At 35.2% G+C, this 19,588-nt stretch overlaps 1 protein-coding gene across 2 annotated transcripts in view; it reads right to left on the minus strand.

Annotated features, from left to right (window-relative positions):
* The window catches only part of LOC145279662 (tubulin-specific chaperone cofactor E-like protein), a 104,101-nt gene that overhangs the window by 8,729 nt on the left and 75,784 nt on the right, over positions 1-19,588 (minus strand). For both annotated transcript variants that reach the window (XM_080130905.1, XM_080130904.1), the window contains exon 5: positions 15,350-15,431. In XM_080130905.1, the coding sequence (XP_079987031.1) occupies positions 15,350-15,431 (82 nt within the window). The remainder of the gene's footprint in view (positions 1-15,349; positions 15,432-19,588) is intronic.

The raw sequence follows: 19,588 nt of genomic DNA on the forward strand, positions 1-19,588 counted from the left end.
TTGGGTAGAGAAAGAAAAAAATGGGAAGAGGAAAAGAAACTAACAGAAGTTTTAACAGAAATATATTATAGATTTTCCCCCCACGTAAAGTCCAGCAGTCCTGCTAGTTATATAAATAACTCAATGAGAGCGATGTATCATGTTCACCTTTCTTTCTCCAGGGTGGCACTGTTTTTTCCTTCATACAAGAAATTGAAACATATTCATACATGAAAAAAGAAGTAATCACTATTTCATCTAAAATATATATTATCACACAATTTTGAATTAATCAACGTTTATTTCTCTAAGGCTGTTTTTTTTTTCTAATATATAATCACACAAAATACATGTTAAAATATTCCTCAGTTTTAAAATCAAGTTGTTTGAAAAAACACTTCAATTTTAAGCTATGTATCATGTTCACCTTTCTTTTTTTTAGGGCTGCAGAGTTTTTTCCTTCATACAGAAAAAAAGAAGTGATGCTTATTTCATCTAAAAATATATATATATTAGCAGGCTGCTTGGCATTGCCTGGTCGTAAAATATGCATACATATCATATTTTTATTCATGCACAAACTGAGACATGTGCATGCGAGTATTATGTTTTTCTAAATAGTTCAAAGCCAAAATATACTCAAGCTGAGAACAAAACTGAGACCTAGAATACGATAAACATTAGGCCAGCTTGACACGATTTTAAAAAAGTGTTTTTAAACCTCCTTATTCTTAACATAAGTAATCTGTCATGTGAACGATTCACGCATGCGCATTCGTGAAACAGTTGACAGATAAAAATCCGATGACCACCACATACCAATTTTTCACTTTTGACCACTTTGCAGCCCTTTTTTTCCAGATGAAAATGGATTAAAAAAGTTTTCCACGAGTATGAATATTCTATATACCAAATTTCAAGTCTGTAGATCAAAAATTCGTCGAGTATATAGGTTGAGAAGTGTCCTCACACACACACATTCTCACTTTTATAGATATATAGATTATGACACAAATTTGAATTAATCAACTTTTGGTTCTAACACTGTTTTTATTTTTACACACGCGAGGCATTCCAAAAGTAATACATCCTATTTTTTTTATTCCACCCGAAGAGATTAAAGAGGATTGCAATTTGCATTGTTATGATGACTGAACTTATGCATTCATGATCTGAAAATTTCATCTCTCTATTGCAGATATTGATGGTGTAAAACTCTCAGAAAGCAAACCCCTGTCATGGATGTACATCAAAAATAGAGATGCGTCATCGAATTCCTGGCAAAAGTGCATTGAGAAAGGTGTTGACTACGTAGTAAAATAAATTCTGGAGCACAAAAGGACACTGGTTTTAATGATACTATTCTCGTCTTCGTAGCTCTTTAATTTTTGAAGTTAAAAAAAAAAAAAAAAATAGGAAGCTTTAATTTTGGAACGACCCTTGTATTTTAATCACACAAAATACATGCTAAAATGTTCTTCAATTTTGGAATTGAGTTATGTTTTAAAAAATTTCATTTTAAATTGTTCTAATTAGCTATAATTTGCAATTAACTCAACAAGTGACCCATTTATTATTAAGCTTCTATTTTTCACTCTCAGCCTCTCTCACTCTGTGTTGCTTTATTGCCTGCTTTTATTTTATATGCTATCACCCTTGCTTCCATCTCTCTCTTCCCCCTACTCTCTCTCTGTCTCTGTCTCTCTCTCTCTATCTCTCTATTTATTAACAGTCGAAAGTAATAAAGAAAGGAAATAATCTTTTTCTTTGTGTGTCTTTAAAGCATACCACAGTTTCCCACTTTTTTATGCAGTCCTTTGCATTATGGTCGTATTCTGCAAGAAAGCTTCACCAGTTGGGCAGTAGAGGGCAGACAAGGTATCATATAGTCATTCTACTTTGATGGTAAGTGGTCAGACAAACTCAAAGCACTAGTAATTCCCTCCCCAGACCCCTCCTTCCTTGACTGTACTGACATGCAGATGTTCAACTGTAATGTGAACAGACATCTTGCTGTCCAACTCCCTACATAGTATCCCTGCAAATCTGGTCTTTTCGACTTATTGACACTGTGCTTTGTTTGGGGTGAAAAACAGTTTTTAAAAAAGCCAAAACTAAGCGATGTCCATAAACTCAACAAATATCAGTAGATTATCAATCCAAAGTAGGAAGAAAGGGCAGCACCTGCTTCCAAAACCAGTATCATAACTTTAAACATTGAAAGACCATTGAAAACTAATGAAGAACTTGTTGTAAAACTCTACAGAGAGTATCAATGTAATATGATCTGCTTATAAGAAAGAAAATAATTAAAAAATTGAACTCATTCATTATAAAGAAATGGGAAGATCATGAGAATTAGTAAAAACATTTAACTTATAGCTGTAGAAACAGAGAGAGAGAGAGAGAGAGAGAGAGAGAGAGAGAGAGAGAGAGAGAGAGAGAGAGAGAGAGATGTGGGACTGTGGACGTAGCCTATCCCGAACCCACCCCTGCCCAGAGCCAAGATTCACAATAATTGGAGGAAATGATTCATTAGCTGAACAAAAGTATAGGAAGTAAGATGAGTAAAAAAAAACAAACAAAAAAAAAACGATTGGGTTCATCAAATCTTTTGAATTCTCGATACAGTAACGTGCTTCACAGTCAGTGATTAGATTTTGAATAGTCATGAGAGTTGTTGACAGTTTGTGGCCTGAACAATATCAAAAGAATGTTAGGAGACCGAGATGAACTGATGTCAACCAACAACAAAAGGCCTCAACAGACAACTTAGATATGAACGTTAGCATTTAGAAGGTTGTATTTTCTATGAAGGTTATATTTTTCCACTTCATAAGAGTAGTGGTTGATGGGCAGAAATCAGAGGCCCACAGTATTAATGCTGGAGTCCCTCAGGGGTCCATCCTGGGCCCAACTCTCTTCCTGATCTACATCAATGATCTCCCAAAACACATACTTAAATCATTCGTTGACATCTATGCTAATGACACGATCATCTATGGCAACACATCAAAGGCCGTAAATGACAAAGTTCTCTCTAATTCTCTCTCCTCTGATCTTGAGCGCGTGATACAGTGGGGGAAGAGGTGGCTGGTCACTTTTAATGCATCCAAAACCAAGCTTCTATCTTTACATCATCAACGCTCTGATCCCCATCTGGCATCAATTGAAATGGGTGGCTCTCGTCTTGGGGAGGCTCCATGTTTTGACAAGCTTCTGGGTTTGACCTTTACTCCTCATCTGAAATGGAACACGTACATCAGGTCTGTTGCCAAGGACGCTGGGAAAATAGTGGGATCCTTCTACCGCTCCAGAAGATATCTCACTACTGATGCAATTCTCTATCTATATAAAAGCCAAGTACGTCCAAGGATGGAGTACTGCTGTCACATCTGAGCAGGAGCTGCTAAAAACAGCCTATCCTGCCTTGACAGAGTACAAAATAAACTTTGTAGTTTAGTGGGGGATGCCCTTTTCTCTTCCCTGCAGCCTCTCTCCCACAGAAGAGACGTTGCAAGCCTGTCTTTGTTTTATCGTTATTTCCATGGCAAGTGCTCGTCTGAGCTCCAATCTCTCATCCACCCTCGCCAATCTTTCACGAAAAACACCCGTCTGGCTGAAACTACTGTCAATAATTTTCCTAACTCTTTATCTGTGCCTAAATCCAAACGTAGATTCCATGAGCAGAGCTTCTTTCTCAGAAGTGCACGACTGTGGAACTCTCTTCCGTTTGCCTGTTTCCCACCTGACTACAACTGGGATGTCTTCAAATCCAACATAAACAAATTCCTGACAAACCGCCTCCCTTAAGTAAGACACTATCAAATCTCCAATACTAATGATTACTACAATACTATCTCATTGATTACTGTACATGCAATAACCCTTATCCCTGAGTGGCCTCCATGCCTAGATAAGTGGTGACCCCCTCCCATGAAAAAAAAAAAAAAACCCACCTAGTGTACAACTGATATTTTCACACAATATGTCAGAGTTTGTTTTCTTTTGTGAATTTGCATTGTTTTATTTCTTTATAGATTTTTAAAAAAACATCACATTCATCCCTAACAAGGCATATCGCCACGTGGACGAAGGGGCCTACTATTTGAGACTATGCCTATGAAAGATTGACAAGGTCTTGTTTTATGTTATATTTAAACTTCTGCATATTAGTACAGTAAAAGAAATAGGCAGCAGAAAGAGAATTCCAAAGTCTAACTGTTCGAGGGAAGAAACTATTAGAGTAAAAAGCTTTCTAGCATTTAAGGACCTCAACAGTGAAGGGGTATGATTTTGTTGCTAAGCAGGTTTGTCAGGTATATGTACATCGAGGGAGCACAAGTGCAACGAGTTCATCAAAGTACACTCTATTGAAATATGTGTAAAACAGGCCCAGAAATGCAACATTGCGGCGATGGGACAGGAGTTGGAGCTTAGTTAACAAAATGGGACCTATTAGACTGAAAACTCTTTTTTTGGAGCAGTGGTAGATGCACCAGCCCAGACGTGGCAACAATACTCCATGCCAGTGCTTGCCCCCCCCCGCCCCCGCGGCAATCGCCACTGTAAGAGATGGTGACATGACAGAGCAAGAAAAAGAATAGAAGTTGAATGAAGAAAACAAAACAAAAAAAAAACACAGCACATTGCGTTTGGGTTGGTGATTATTGCCAACGGGGAAGCACATGACTTTACAGAGAGAGAGAGAAAAAGAGAAAAAGAGAGAGAGAGAGAGAAAAAGAGAAAGGAGAAAGAGATGACTTTTGTATTTTGTCTTTTTATTTTTTTTCCAATATTTAACTGGTTTTGCAAATTCACTTACTCCTAATTCAAACAATCTAACTTGAGTTCAATGGGTGATCAAACAGGTCGCATTTATTTCTTGTACTTTTTTTTTTTTTACAATGGAGTCGAGGCCACTCGAGGATAAGGGTTAATAAGTGTAAGGTGGTCAGCGCAACAACAGCTCGGTGAGCGTTTTTGGTGGAAGTTCAGCAGAATTGGATTATTTAAGTGGGTGGGATAGCAAAAATTTGTTCACATTGGACATGAAGACGGCCATGCTATAGTCAGCTGGAAAGCAGTCAATGAAACAGAGTTCAACAGACGTGAAGTTCTTGGAAAGAAGCTTTATTCATTCAATTTGCATTTAGATTTATTTAGGCACTGATAGAGAATAGGGGAAATTGTTGGTAGTGGCTGTAGCTTGACGAGTACTTTAATGGTAGAGCAGAAATAGGTTTGCAAGTATTTACTGTTCAAAAGAAGTTGGAAGGAGGAGAAAAGGACATCACCTACTAGGTGTCAAAGCCGGTTTTGAATTCTGTTAAAGCAGGATAGAGTGCGACGAGCAGTTCATGCCCAGATACGCTCTAAAATGCAGTACGATATTTGGGCGTATTTGGCTCTTGTACTTAGAGATAATTTTGTCGGGAATCTTTACCATGGATCTTCCTTTTTATCTTATATTGCTTATCTAACAATTGCTTCCGACTATCTTTGGTGGTGTAGGGGAGGGAGTGCATATGGAGTCTGAAGCCCCTATATAGCAGGACTTTATATTATATTTTTCCTCATTTATTTTCAAATTATAAAAAATTAAAATTTCACTTCAAATATATATTATAATTAAACTAACCAACCTCTATTTATATATAAAGTTAAGTAGGTTTATATGTTTATATATTTGTATGTACAGAATTCATTCCTAAACAAATTAACTGATCATTAAAAATTTTAGAAGGGTGGGTAATGTGATCTAAATTTAGTTTAATTTAGTTTCATGGAAAGGGAGTAAAAATAAAAAAATGAAGTGAAAGCCCTTCGTGAAAATTCAGATAACTTCAATTTTTGTCTAATAACAATAGGCATTAGACATTGATTAATAAATATTCCCTAAATTTCAATTTGGAAAAGCAATATATATGATAAACTAATAATATTCCTTGATTTTTTATGGATATGAATTTTTGCAAATGGCTGCCACAACAAAAATGTATACATGCATGCTTATTCAAATATATATCATCATTTAAAAGTTACTTTCTTTTCGTTGCTTATTTCAAATAACATTTATTAGTGGTGGTACCTGTGTGCTGGAATTCCCTGAGAACAGTTATAAACCCTAAAGCAAATTTTTTTTTTTTTAATTTTTTTTTATTACAATCTAAGTGGCCTAAATAATATCCCCAACTCATATATATTTCCTTTAAAATATATTATAATTACAGATCGTATTAAAGTTACTTCTTATATATTTATGCAAAAAAAAAAAAAAGGTACAATGTTTCTGAATTTTTGAGATAAGGATTGATTATTTATATTATTTGGATTCTTTGGACTACTGTTCTCAACTTGAGTTTTATTTTCATAACTTTACAGTCGATGTTATCTCCGACCTTCTTCAGGTGTATCTTGTCAAACTCAAGAATCTTTTTGTCAAACTCGGGAATTTATACAAATTTCGAACAGAACCCTTTATTTAATCCGCATGGGTAGTATGCTTTTATTCCAACATTCTCGAGTTTGACAAGATACACCTGAAGAAGGTCGGAGGGCACATCAACATTGTGAAAATAACACTTGATGAGAAGAGTAGTCCGAATAATACAAATAATACAAACAAAAGACAGACTTCATCTCATCACACAAACATTAGCAAAAACAAAACTACCAGACAAAGCCATTTCAAGGTAGGGAGAAAGCGGTCAGTTAACGTACTTCCTAACTTCCGGCATAGTGCTACCGGAAACGGTGACGATGTAAATCAGTTCCTCCACTTTTATTGTTCTTCAGTATTTCTATTGTGAAGCAATTAATTGGAATATAAGAAAAGGACATTATTGAAAAGTGTACAATAAATATTAACAAAATAATACAGATAAAAATAACACAATTAGTTTTTATTTGAACTTTTAATAACAAAATTTAAAAATAAAAGTTTTTCTTTTACTAGAAATTTTATAAATATATGTTTATCAAATTATAAAAATAAAAGTTTTTAATTTTAAAAATAAAAGTTTTTTATTTGCATTTATATAATAAATATGTTTATGAAAGTATAAAAATAAAATTATTGAAATTAAAATAACAAATGAAATTATTAAAATCAAAATAATAAAATTTCAAACATCATAAAAAAAACAGGAGACTAAACCAGACATTATTTCTAAGTGAAACTGGCATTGGACAGACCATTTCTCTAGATGAGTTCGTAATTAAAGGATACTCTAATTTAACTTCCAAATCTGACCCCCAAGATCGCCATGAGCATGGAATATGTGCCTATATAAAAGATGGCTTTCCATATGGTAGGGACATCTCCAAAGAAGATCCTAACTTACCCTATATGTGCTTCCGGGTTGCACTTGCTCAAACTACTGTGTTTATATTTGCTCTCTATCGCCCCCACAACAGTGGAGTTACTATCTTTAAAAGCATATCTGAGAAAATTGACTCCGCCCTATCTGTTTATCCTTCAACTAACATTCATGTCTGTGGAGACTTCAATGTTCACAATGTGGAATGGTTACATCACTCAAACAAGACCGATGATGAGGGGAGGTTCTGTCATGATTTCTCCATTGCTTATGACCTCACTCAGATTGTTCACAAACCCACCCGTGTTCCCGATACTGACGGCCAGTATGCAAGTTTCCTAGACCGCTTTCTCACAACTTGCCCTGAACTGTGTTCAGCTTCTGTTCTGTCTCCACTTGGATCTTCTGACCGCTCAATTGTATCAGTTAAGATAAAAATGAAATGTAATAAGTCGCCAGATGTACCGCTCCATCGTACAGTATATCAATACTCTATGGCTGACTGGGATAGCTTCCACACATTTATATCAGATCTACCTGTGCATTCCATGTTTAAAAAGGATGTGTCCTCTATAGTATCAGACCTGACAGAATGGTTAATTGTAGGTATAGACCGCTTCATACCTTCGAAAATATTCTAGCAAAAACCTAACAGCCAGCTGTGGTTCTCTCCAGAATGTGCTGCTGCCATTGCGCAGAGAAATCAGTTTTTCCATTGCTTCCAACGTAATAGATGTACTGAGACTAAAGCTGCTTTCAGAACTGCCAGCAACCACTGTAAAAAAGTAATAAAGAACGCAAGAGAGTTGTATGCTCAGTCGGTCAAGTCCAAAGTAGCTGAGCAGCGGCTTGGTTCCCACCAGTTTTGGCAAATAGCAAACAGAATCCTGAACAGAAGCGTGTGGTCTATCCCAACTCTCATAAATGGAAATCTCGTCAGCATCAGACAAAGCCAAACTCTTTGCCAAGAATTTGCAGCTAATTCTAACCTTTGTGATCAAGGCTGCTAACCTCCAATATTTCCTCCTGTATCAGAAAACATGCTATGTGATATACAAATATCTGTACGTGATGTTGCCAAGCTAATCAAAAACCTTGATTCCAGTAAAGCAACCGGCCCTGACGGTATTCCAATTATAGTACTAAAAAGACTTCAACCAGAACTTGCGCTCATCCTTACAAAACTGTTTAAACGTTGTCTTAAGGAGAATTGCTTCCTGGCACCCTGGAAAATCTCTTCAGTATGCCCCATATTTAAGAATTCAGGTGATCGCTCATCCCCCTCTCAGTACAGGCCAATAAGTCTCCTGTCCGACATGAGTAAGTTGCTGGAATCTCTGTTAAATAGAGAAGTAATCAACCATCTCAGCAAAAATAACCTTCTTAGTAACACGCAATCTGGTTTCCGTTCTGCGTATCTACAGCAGATGTGCTTACAGTTATATCTTATAGGATTAGCAAATCTCTCGACGGAAGCTACCTTTCTAGGGCAATTGCTCTTGACATATCAAAGGCCTTTGATAGAGTATGGCATAAAGGTTTACTTCACAAGATCTCCAGCTATGGTATAGCTGGAAATGTCTTCTCAATTATTAAATCATTTCTCTCTGATAGGTTCATAAGAGTAGTGGTTGATGGGCAGAAATCAGAAGCTCTTAGTATTAATGCTGGAGACCCTCAGGGGTCCATCCTGGGCCCAACTCTCTTCCTGATCTACATTAATGATCTTCCAAATCACATCCTTACATCATTCGTAGACATCTATGCTGACGACACTACCATTTATGGTAGCACATCTAAGACCGTAAACGACCAAGTTCTCTCTGATTCTCTCTCCTCTGATCCTGAGCAATTGGTACAACGGGGAAAGGAGTGGCTTGTTACTTTTAATACATCTAAAACCAAGCTTTTATCTTTACATCATCAACGCTCTGATCCCCATCTGGTATCGATTAAAATGAATGGCTCTTGTCTTGGGGAGGCCTCAAGTTTTGACAAGCTTCTGGGCTTGACCTTTACTCCTGATCTTAAATGGAACACATACATTAAATCCGTTGCCAAGGCCACTCGAAAAATGGTCGGATCCTTCTATTGATCCAGTAGATATCTCACTGCTGATACAATTCTCTATCTATATAAGAGTCAGGTACGTCCAAGGATGGAGTACTGTTGCCACATATGGGCAGGAGCTGCTAGAAAGGACTCATCCTGCCTTGATAGAGTTCAAAATAGACTTTGTAGCCTTGTGGGGGATGTCCTTTTCTCTTCCCTGCAACCTCTTTCTCACAGAAGAGATGTTGCGAGTTTGTCTCTGCTTTATCGTTATTTTCATGGCAAGTGCTCGGCTGAGCTCCATTCTATGGTCCTCCTCGTCAAACTTTCACAAGAAACACCCGTCTAGCAGAAAACACTATCACTAATTTCCCCCACTCTTTATCTGTGCCTAAACCTAAACATAGATTCCATGAGCAAAGCTTCTTTCTTAGAACTGCACGCCTGTGGAATTGTCTTCCATTTTTCTGCTTTCCAGCTGACTACAATATGGTTGTCTTCAAGTCTAACCTAAACAAGTTTTTGATGAGCCCTTCCATATGTTAACAAATTTACCAAATCTCCATTACTAACGGTTACTATATTGTTCAATTTCTACTGTACACTCTTTAACCCTTATCCTCGAGTGGCCTCTTGGCTTTGATAAGTGGTGATGCCTATGTATTGTATATTTTTTAATAATGTCCTTTTCTTCTATTTTATTTCAGTAAATTTCTACACAATAGAAATATTGAAGAACAATAAAAGTGAAGGAACTGATGTGCCTCGTCACCGCTTCTGGTCGTGCTATGCTAGAAGTTAGGAACTATGTTAGCTGACTATAACCGAGAAAGTAAATAGCAAGTCCGATCCTTCTGTTGTTGTCTAAAAATAATTAAGATATAAAACCTTTTTTTATATACTTTTTTTATATAGTTATATAAATTACTGCTTATCAAGACCGAAAGGCTACTTGAGGATGAGGGTGAACGAGTTTGTTGGATGGACAATGAGATAAGACCTTAAGAAATGGTGACAATGGGTGTAACTGGACAGAACTTGATTATTTAAGAAGATGGCTCAACAAAAATGTGTTAACATTGGACTTAAAAACGACATGTTGTAGTCAGATGGAAAGCAGCCCCATAGTATTGTTTTACAAACGCGTAGTTCTTAGAAAGAAACTTTGTTTCACTCTAGTTCTACAATGAGATGTGTTCTTTCTTGTTTTTCCTTTCATCTTTCTATACAGACAATTTTGCTTCCTATTTTTTTAAACTTTCCAGTTTGAGACGTTTTCTTGTTTTTGTACATATCTTTTTTAACTTCAGAAAGTATTTTTATATGTATGTGCATATTAGTGTGAACAATGGCGGAGCATAATTATTATTATACAGAAGGTTTACATCTGTAACAGTATATAATAATAGGCATGATGTAATGGCGTGAGTCCTTTTGAGTGATTTTGAATCTGCACGAAATCAATGAGAAAGATATGATTCATGGATCAGCAGAGAAATGGCTGACAATTTTGGCACAGATTTGAAAAAGGTGTTATTTTTAGTCATTAGAAAAACCAGCTCCATAATGAAGAGTAAACAAAACAAGTTTTCCAGAACTGCTAACAAAGATGATTCATTTCTCAATAAATCTTTTTGTTACAATTAATTTTGTCAACCTTTTTTTTTTACATAATAAATTATTTATAATTATATTTCGATGAGTATCCATATTTTATCTTAATGATGGGTGTATAAAGCCTCATATACCCTTGTCATCGTCGAACCGAGATTTGTTTGTTTGTTGTATGGCATTAACCCTAGGTGGGTTGAATCGGCTTCCTTCAAAGGAGGAAGTATCAAGGTAATACTAAATTCACAGGATTGATGATCGTCTGTGGATACAAAACAACTTTGAGGCTAATATTTACTTTTTAATAAGGTTTATTTAAAAAAATATAAGACATCATATAAAACATGAGAGGGACAGATTACTTGTGTATACGTAAGAGAGACAGACAGATCGATAGCTCGTCATACTGCGCCCAACCACACTTCACTGGAGATAGTATGCAAACGTGTTTCAAAGTGATTATTAGAGCCATGTAACGTTACACCAATAGAATTTTTTTTTTTTCACCTAATCAAGGCACAGGGATACTTAGTGGTTAGGGGCTACTATTTGGGACCAGATTTGTAGGGATACTATTTATGGACTTGGACAGCAAGATGGCTGTTCACATTCCACTTGAATTTCTGCAGGTCAGTAAAGTCAGGGAAGCAGGGGTCCGGGAGGGAATTCCAAAGTGCAGCAGTCTGAGGGAAAAATCTATTTGAGTAGAAAGCTTTACAGCATCTAGGGATCTCTACAGTGTAGGGGTGGGATTTTGCTGCTTGTCAGGTTTGTCAAAGGTATTGTCGTCGAGAGGATACTAGTGCTTTGAGTTCGTCAGAGCAATTGCCATTGAAATACTTGCAAAACAAGCACAAGAATGCCATGTTTTGGCGATGTGACAGAGGTTGGAGTTTAGTTGATAGTTCAGGACCTTTTAGGTTGACGATTCTTTTTTGAATCCTGTCTAGGAACGAGAGACTAGTGGCAGATGCACCAGCCCAGATGTGGCAACTATACTCTATGCATGGGCAACCCATGACCTTGTAGAGATACAGGATACTCTCAGGTGTGAGTAGCCTTTTAGCACGGTAGAGAGAGCGCATTTTCCTCGAAGCAGCCTTGGCAGTTACCTCAATGTATTTGTTCCAATTCATGTTGTCTGTGAATATTAAACCTAGGAGCTTGAGAGAAGTACTTTCAGACAGTGTATCATTAGCCATAGTAATCAGTGGTTGAGAAGGTTTCTTGTAATTATTAAAGGAAATAAACTTAGTCTTGGCAACAATGACCATTACCAACCAGTTATGGCCTCATTCCACTACAGACTAGAGGTCTTCTTCTAGAGTTTTAGCAATTTCCTTAGATATTTGTCTGTTATTGAGTGTGGTGTCATCAGTCATAACGTTATAACAAATAGAATTGGTTTGAGAGACATAGTTGCAAACATTTAATCGTGATTAGGTGTTAACAGATTGAGTTATCAAATACTTGTATAAACCATTATACATCAAGGTCGTTGTCATGAACCCAGATTCTTTTTGTCTGCTGATAAACATACTCAGATACTAATGTTTATAAAAAAAGGTTTATTTAAAATGAGATATATTTACATAAAGCGTCAGTGAAACAAGACATTTGGGCACGCATGAGAGAGAAAGATAAACAAATAGATGGATAGCTTATCTTATTACATTAGTCATATCACTGCACACACCTCTACCGCAATTGGGGACAACCTCTAGACACACCTTCTCTGTTATAAATGTCACCAGAAGAAAGGGAGAGATCTTGAATGGAAATTATATAGTTTTATCGACTTTTGCCAAAGTCACTTTTGACCTTTTAAAATGACACTCAAACGTTTCCATTCAAATATAACCTTCATTATGTAAAATGATTAGTATTCATGTTCTTTGTATATATATATTTTTTTAATTTAGACAACGTTTCAAATAATGGCCTTCTTCAAATGTTCATGGTACTATCTATCAGATCTATTGTGTTTGAATACCATTGAGAAAGGTATGATTCTCTTGTCCCCCAGCTATGGATAAAATAGTAATCTGCAGTCAACTAAGCATATACAATTAATCGTTGACAATAACTATTGTGCTTCAGTATTAAATAACACAAAGAGGGTTCATATGAAGATGGAACGAGCGATAATTTCCTCATTATGTAAAAAGATACTTTTATGTTAGATGTTTTTTTTTTTTTGTTTACGCAAGACTGAATTTCCATCGAGATAGCCAATTATTTCTAAACATACATAGGCAAAACGTGACATATAAGAACTGATTATTACCAAGTAATATTTGTGGTTTGTAAGGAAAACAAGAAAAGGAATAACCTTAAATCTTTGTTTGAATTTTAACAACAGCAGCAACAACAATCATCATCATCATCATCATCATTATTGTTATTATAATAGAAGTAGCAAGAGAAGCCAAACTATCTCTCTCTCATATATGTGTGTGTGTGTGTGTGTGTGTGTGTGTGTGTGTGTGTGTGTGTGTGTGTGTGTGTGTGTGTGTGTGTGTGAAGTTGAACATGTATTGGCTAGTAGAAACATCTCGGAATAAATGAAAAATATAGAATAAACAGAAAAACTGTTTCAAAACACGTTGAGATGCAAAATAAAGAATTTTATTTTCTTTCTTTTTTTTTAAGTTGAAATACTAATTACTTTCAGATTTAAAATCCTTCGTCAGAGAATGAGTTCTTTAGTTTTGTTGTTGTTTTTTTATTTTTATAATTTTCAAAGATGGCATAACAAATGGAAAAAATAATTGTAATTCTCTCCAATTATTCGATTTTGTAATCATGTCCATATTCCTTTATTTTCTTTTAAAGTTGATAAGTTCTTTTTCTTCTGATGAGTTAAGGGCAAAATAAATTCAAGAATTGACATAATAATTATGTGAATGATTCTGCGATATGAAACAGATGCTGTCAAGAATTGTGCATGCCCATGAATTTAAAGAAATAAATGGTAAGATAGTCAACATCTTGAAATTTGGAATAGAAACTTTTGTCATTTATTTGCATATGCCCTGTAGTTACATCGAGCTTCATAAATGAAAGTGTTTGTATAAATAACAGGTGAAATATTATTGAATAAACGTATTTCTCTCTCTCTCTCTCTCTCTCTCTCTATATATATATATATATATATATATATATATATATATATATATATATATATAGATATATATATATATATATATTGTTGGGTCGATTAATCAGAATCGGAAAAATCGTTACTTTTGGGGATATCGGAATCAGAAAAATTTTTCCAACGCCAAAAATGATCTGTCATTTTTATTTAATTTTGTTTAAAACAAAATCTTCCATTGTTAATAATAATGTTGAAATAATATTTCTTGCGTTTAAACATCTAATAAAAATAAAAATCTATAGAATATCCCCCACAAATGTTTTTTTTTTTACGCTTGAGAAAATATCTGCACATGTAACATGTATTGATAATGTGATCAAGAAAAATAACTCCATAGTTAAATATTTAGAAAGTTATAAAGAATCGGAATCGATAATTGTATCGGAAAAATATTGGATTCGCCCCATCACTAATATATATATATATATATATATATATATATATATATATATATATATATATATATATATATGAGAAGCTATAAAAACTAGAGAGCATTGTTTGAAATAGTAAAAAAGAAAACAAAAATGCTTCAGAGTAAACTAGTACTTCAAAGCACTTGTCCCCCCCCTGTACATCCACCCAACTAACCCGACAAGCAGCAAAATCCCACCCTTACTCTGTAGAGATCCCTAAATCTTAGAAAACCTATTTAAATAGTTTCTTCTCTTGAACTGCTAGACTTTTGAATTCCCTCCTAGGTCCCTGCACTGACATGCAGAAGTTCAAGTGTAATTTTTTTTTTTTACTCACGTTCACTCCTAACAAGACATATTGCAACTTGGATGTAAGGGCTACTATTTGGGACCATGTCTAGGAAAGATTAACAAAAGGTTGGTTTATGTTACGTTTAAACTTCTGCATATCAGACCGATCAGGGAAACAGGTAGCAGGAAGGGTATTCCAAAGTCTAGCTGTTCGAGGGAAGAAATTATTAGAGTAAAAAGCTATCTAGCATTTATGGGCCTCAACAGTGAAGGGGTGTGATTTTGTTGCTCAGCGGGTTTATCAAGTATATGTACGTCGAGGGGACACAAGTGCAACGAGTTCATCAGTGTAATGTGAACAGACATGTTCCCGCTCAACTCCATAGATAGTATCCCTGTAAATTTGGTTCCAAATAGTAGTCCCTTACATCCAAAAGGCACTATGCCTTGTTTGAGGTGAAATATTAGTAAAAAGAAAAATATATTTTAGTAGTAAAAAAAAAAAGGAAGTCACATACCAAGTGATATGATTATCGTTCAGCCACATGTTTTCAACTTTGTGCAATTTATCCAAATTGTTACAATCCAAATGAGTGTAACCTGAAAAAAATAAATGTATTAATGCAATTTTTTCTTAAACTATAATATATTAAATAAAATAAAATATGCATCAAGTACGCTTGAAAGCCAAATCACAACGTAATATTAGGAAAATAAACAAATATTTTACTTGTTTGAAATTTATAACGTAAATATGTTTCGGGGCTAAACTCCATCTTTGCAAACAGACTTTTCTTTCTCCAACTTTACAACATGGCAAAAAAATAAAATAAATAAAATAAAAAAATAAAGAAAACAACATACTGAGGATGGAGTTTAGCTCTGAAATATATATTTGTTATAAATTCCAAACAAGTAAAATATTTGTTTATTTTCCTAATAGTATGTTGTGATTTGGCTTTCAAGCGCACTTGATGCATATTTTATTTTATTCAGATTAAATCAACATTACTATATGGAACTCATACCCTTCACGTTAAATAATATATTATTTATTCAACAATGAAAAATAATAGTTAATTAATAAAATATCCTTTTTCAAAACAAATATGCAAATATCAGGAACTTACATTTGAAATTGAAATTGCACATATATTTTTGCTCAGTGGGGAAGCAAATAAATACAACCCGTGAACAACGTTAAGTAGAATTGCCCATAGTGTGAATGCGGTATTGTTGTAACTGTATCTAGTTAAAGAGAATAGACCACAGCGACACCTGTGGGTACCACATACTCTTAAACTTATACAGTAGACAATGGGAAATCTGAGGCAATTGTCATTGTCTAGGTTTCCAAAAGCCAATGATGGTGAGACTGTTACCACGCATTACTGTGAGGTGAATTTGCAGCTTGAAGGCAAACTAAAGTGTTGATTGCAAAATGTTGTTAGGGATTCAATTTCAGTTTTCATCCTGATCATGTCCTAGCTTTTCTGTATGCTCTGGAAAGATAAGACCAGCCCTCCTCCAGTTGGAAAATATGTCATGGATCTTGACTAATCATGCAAATGCCAAAATTCTCCCCACGAAAGAGGATTTTTTTACTATAATGGCTCTCTAAACTCACAAATCGTTTGATTTCAATAGATTTTCTCATACACCGAATTGACATTTGAATGATTGAAAGAGCTCAAAAATTGTCAGCATCAATTATTAAAACGGTAAATAACCATTCTTATTAAAAAGATAACAATCGCTTTTGAATTGCTGAATTCACCTAATGCGAAGTTTTTGATGCAAAATGATGTATTACTTCATTTTTTTCTGTGTTTTTACTGACACAAATATTGACTACATTAACAGGTTGCCCGAAATTGAACGATGATCAACAAATGTTCCCCACTCCCATATTTTTATTGTCATCAAAACCTGTGATACTGCTTATTTTTACTTTTTTTTTTTTTACACAGTGATCACCACTTATCAAGGCCAGGAAGCCACTCAGGGATAAGGGTTATTGCAAGTACATTACGTTAGTGTGGAGATTTGATGAAGTGTCTACTTAAGGGGGCGGTTCATTAGGAATTTGTTAACATTGGACTTAAAGACATCCAAGTTGTAGTCCGGAGGGAAGCAGGCAGACGGAACAGAGTTCCACAGGCGTGCAGTTCTAAGAAAGAAGCTTTGTTCATGGAATCCGCGTTTTGATTTAGGCACAGATATAGAGTGGGGGAAATTTTTCACAGTGGATTCAGCTAGACGGGTGTTTTTCGTGAAAGATTGGCGAGGGGGCGTACCAGAGATTGGAGTTCAGACGAGCATCTGCCATGGAAATAACGATAAAACAAGGACAGGCTCGCAACGTCTCTTCTGTGGGAGAGAGGTTGCAGGGTAGAGAAAAGGGCATCCCCCACTAAGCCACGAAGTCTATTTTGTACTCTGTCAAGGCAGGATAGGCTGTTTTTAGCAGCTCCTGCTCAGATATGGCAACAGTATTCCATCCTTGGACGTACTTGGCTTTTATATAGATAGAGAATTGCATCAGTAGTGAGATATCTTCTGGAGCGGTAGAAGGATCCCACCATCTTTCCAGCGACCTTCGCAACAGACTTGATGTACGTGTTCCATTTCAGATCAGGAGTAAAGGTCAAACCCAGAAGCTTGTCAAAACACGGAGCCTCACCCAGACGAGAGCCATCCATCACAACTGATGCCAGCTGGGGATCAGAGCGTTGATGATGTAAGGATAGGAGTTTGGTTTTGGATGCATTAAAGGTAACCAGCCACATCTTCCTCCACTGAACCACGTGCTCGAGATCAGAGGAGAGAGAATCAGAGAGAACTTTGTCATTTACAACCTTTGATGTGTTGCCGTAGATGGTCGTGTCATACGATGTGTGATACGACAAAGTGGTCGGATTTTTCAATCAAATCAATTATTTGCCTGCTCTAGTCAAGGACCCATCACGGTGCACCTGGAGGAAACTTCACACGCCTCTCGCAGTGACAGTTCACAATATATTCTCGTCTACATTGCACTGTAGAGAACCTACTGTTGATTTTATAAAATTATTTTTATATATAATGGCTTGTATTAAAGTTTAAAAAGCTAAAGTCAAGTATCATGCTTCGATTGTTCTCTAAACAGAAACATTCATTTCAACCGCACCTCAGTCATATCAAAGAACTTACTGTTGATTTTATATGTCAGGCCTTTCAGCTTGTTTAATAATAAAACTTCTCAAATGCACTTCTGAGGTTAGGCTGTGTAAGGTGTTTTGGTCAAAATCGTATGTTCCTTTTTTAATCGGGTTATTCCGATTATTGATACTTATCAAAGACATTCCAATATAAAACTTATCTAAGACCACTGCCAAGCACACAAAGTAACTTCATGTAAAATTTCATAAAAATCGACAGAGCCGTTTTCGAGTCCATGGGGAACGAACTCACACACAGGCATACACAAACAAAGTTTCTTTTATATAATCGTAGAGATAGAGATATCAAATTTATATATTTGTTGTGCATTCAATTTTGATACTTAATAAATTAAAGTAAAATATCCAGGAATGTAACAATCTCCATTTGAACTGTAAAGAGTTGCACAATCAACAACCGCACCTCCCCTGAGTCAGCACTGTTTTTAATTCCAGTTGCAAGTATATAAATTCAGGATGACTGCAAACAATACAGAGATAATCAGGGAGCTCATTCAGCACCTAGCATTCCCAAATGGTCACCCATCTAGTATTGGCCAAGCTCATTGTTGGTTAACTTCATTGATCTGGCAAGAACCAGTGTGTCAACGCAATTATGCTGAATATAGTTTTCTCAGAAATATATATATATATATATATATATATATATATATATATATATATATATATATATATATATATATATATATATATATATATATATATTAAAAAAAAAGAAAAAAGAATTTACCATTCTTGGATTTTTTACCCTTCACCGGACTATCCATTCATGTGAAATCTTTTTATCATTTTTCTTTTACCTCCTATTCCCCTTACCTCACCCTTTTTTTTTTTAACCAAGTAAGATCTGTGACTTACTTGTAGTTTCATTAAATACTTTTATATGCAAAATCCGATCCCGCATTTTGCTAATTCCTGCCCTCTGATGAGAAGGAGAGTATTTCTTCGAAACTTTGCAGATTAAGGACTATCCATTTATCTTGTGCTTCCTTTTTTAAAATTAAATATGTTTTTAACTCTTTTTCAAGATGTCTTTTAACATGTTTTATTAATCATTTGTTCATATATATATATATATATATATTTACATCCAGTTAAAAAAAAGAGAGTTCTACAAGTCATATTGCTCTACACATATTTCTAAGAAAACTATATATATATATATATATATATATATATATAGTAATTAAATGGTAATTAGTAAAAACCTGAAAAAGTGCTCATTACTATTGTAGAGAAAAAATATCTATATTTTTTTTACTGTTTTATCTGCTTAGTTACACATGTTTCCACTATCAGAATTGATTAAACGATTCAATAATTTCATCAGACCATATTGATTCTGTATGGTCTGATGAAATTATCGGATCGTTTAATCAATTCCGATAGTGGAAGCCTGTGTAACTAAGCAGATAAAATGGCAATAAAAATTATTTACAAAAGCGGAATTCCGGTTTCGTAAATACGCGTTGTTGCCTGAAGGGGTCTCTAGTTACTAAATACAAGAAAACCAAAACATGCTCATGGCTGTGTAGC

This window comes from Euprymna scolopes, chromosome 7 (assembly GCF_053919585.1).
Source record: "Euprymna scolopes isolate OS-2025 chromosome 7, ASM5391958v1, whole genome shotgun sequence".
Lineage (NCBI taxonomy): Eukaryota > Metazoa > Mollusca > Cephalopoda > Sepiida > Sepiolidae > Euprymna > Euprymna scolopes.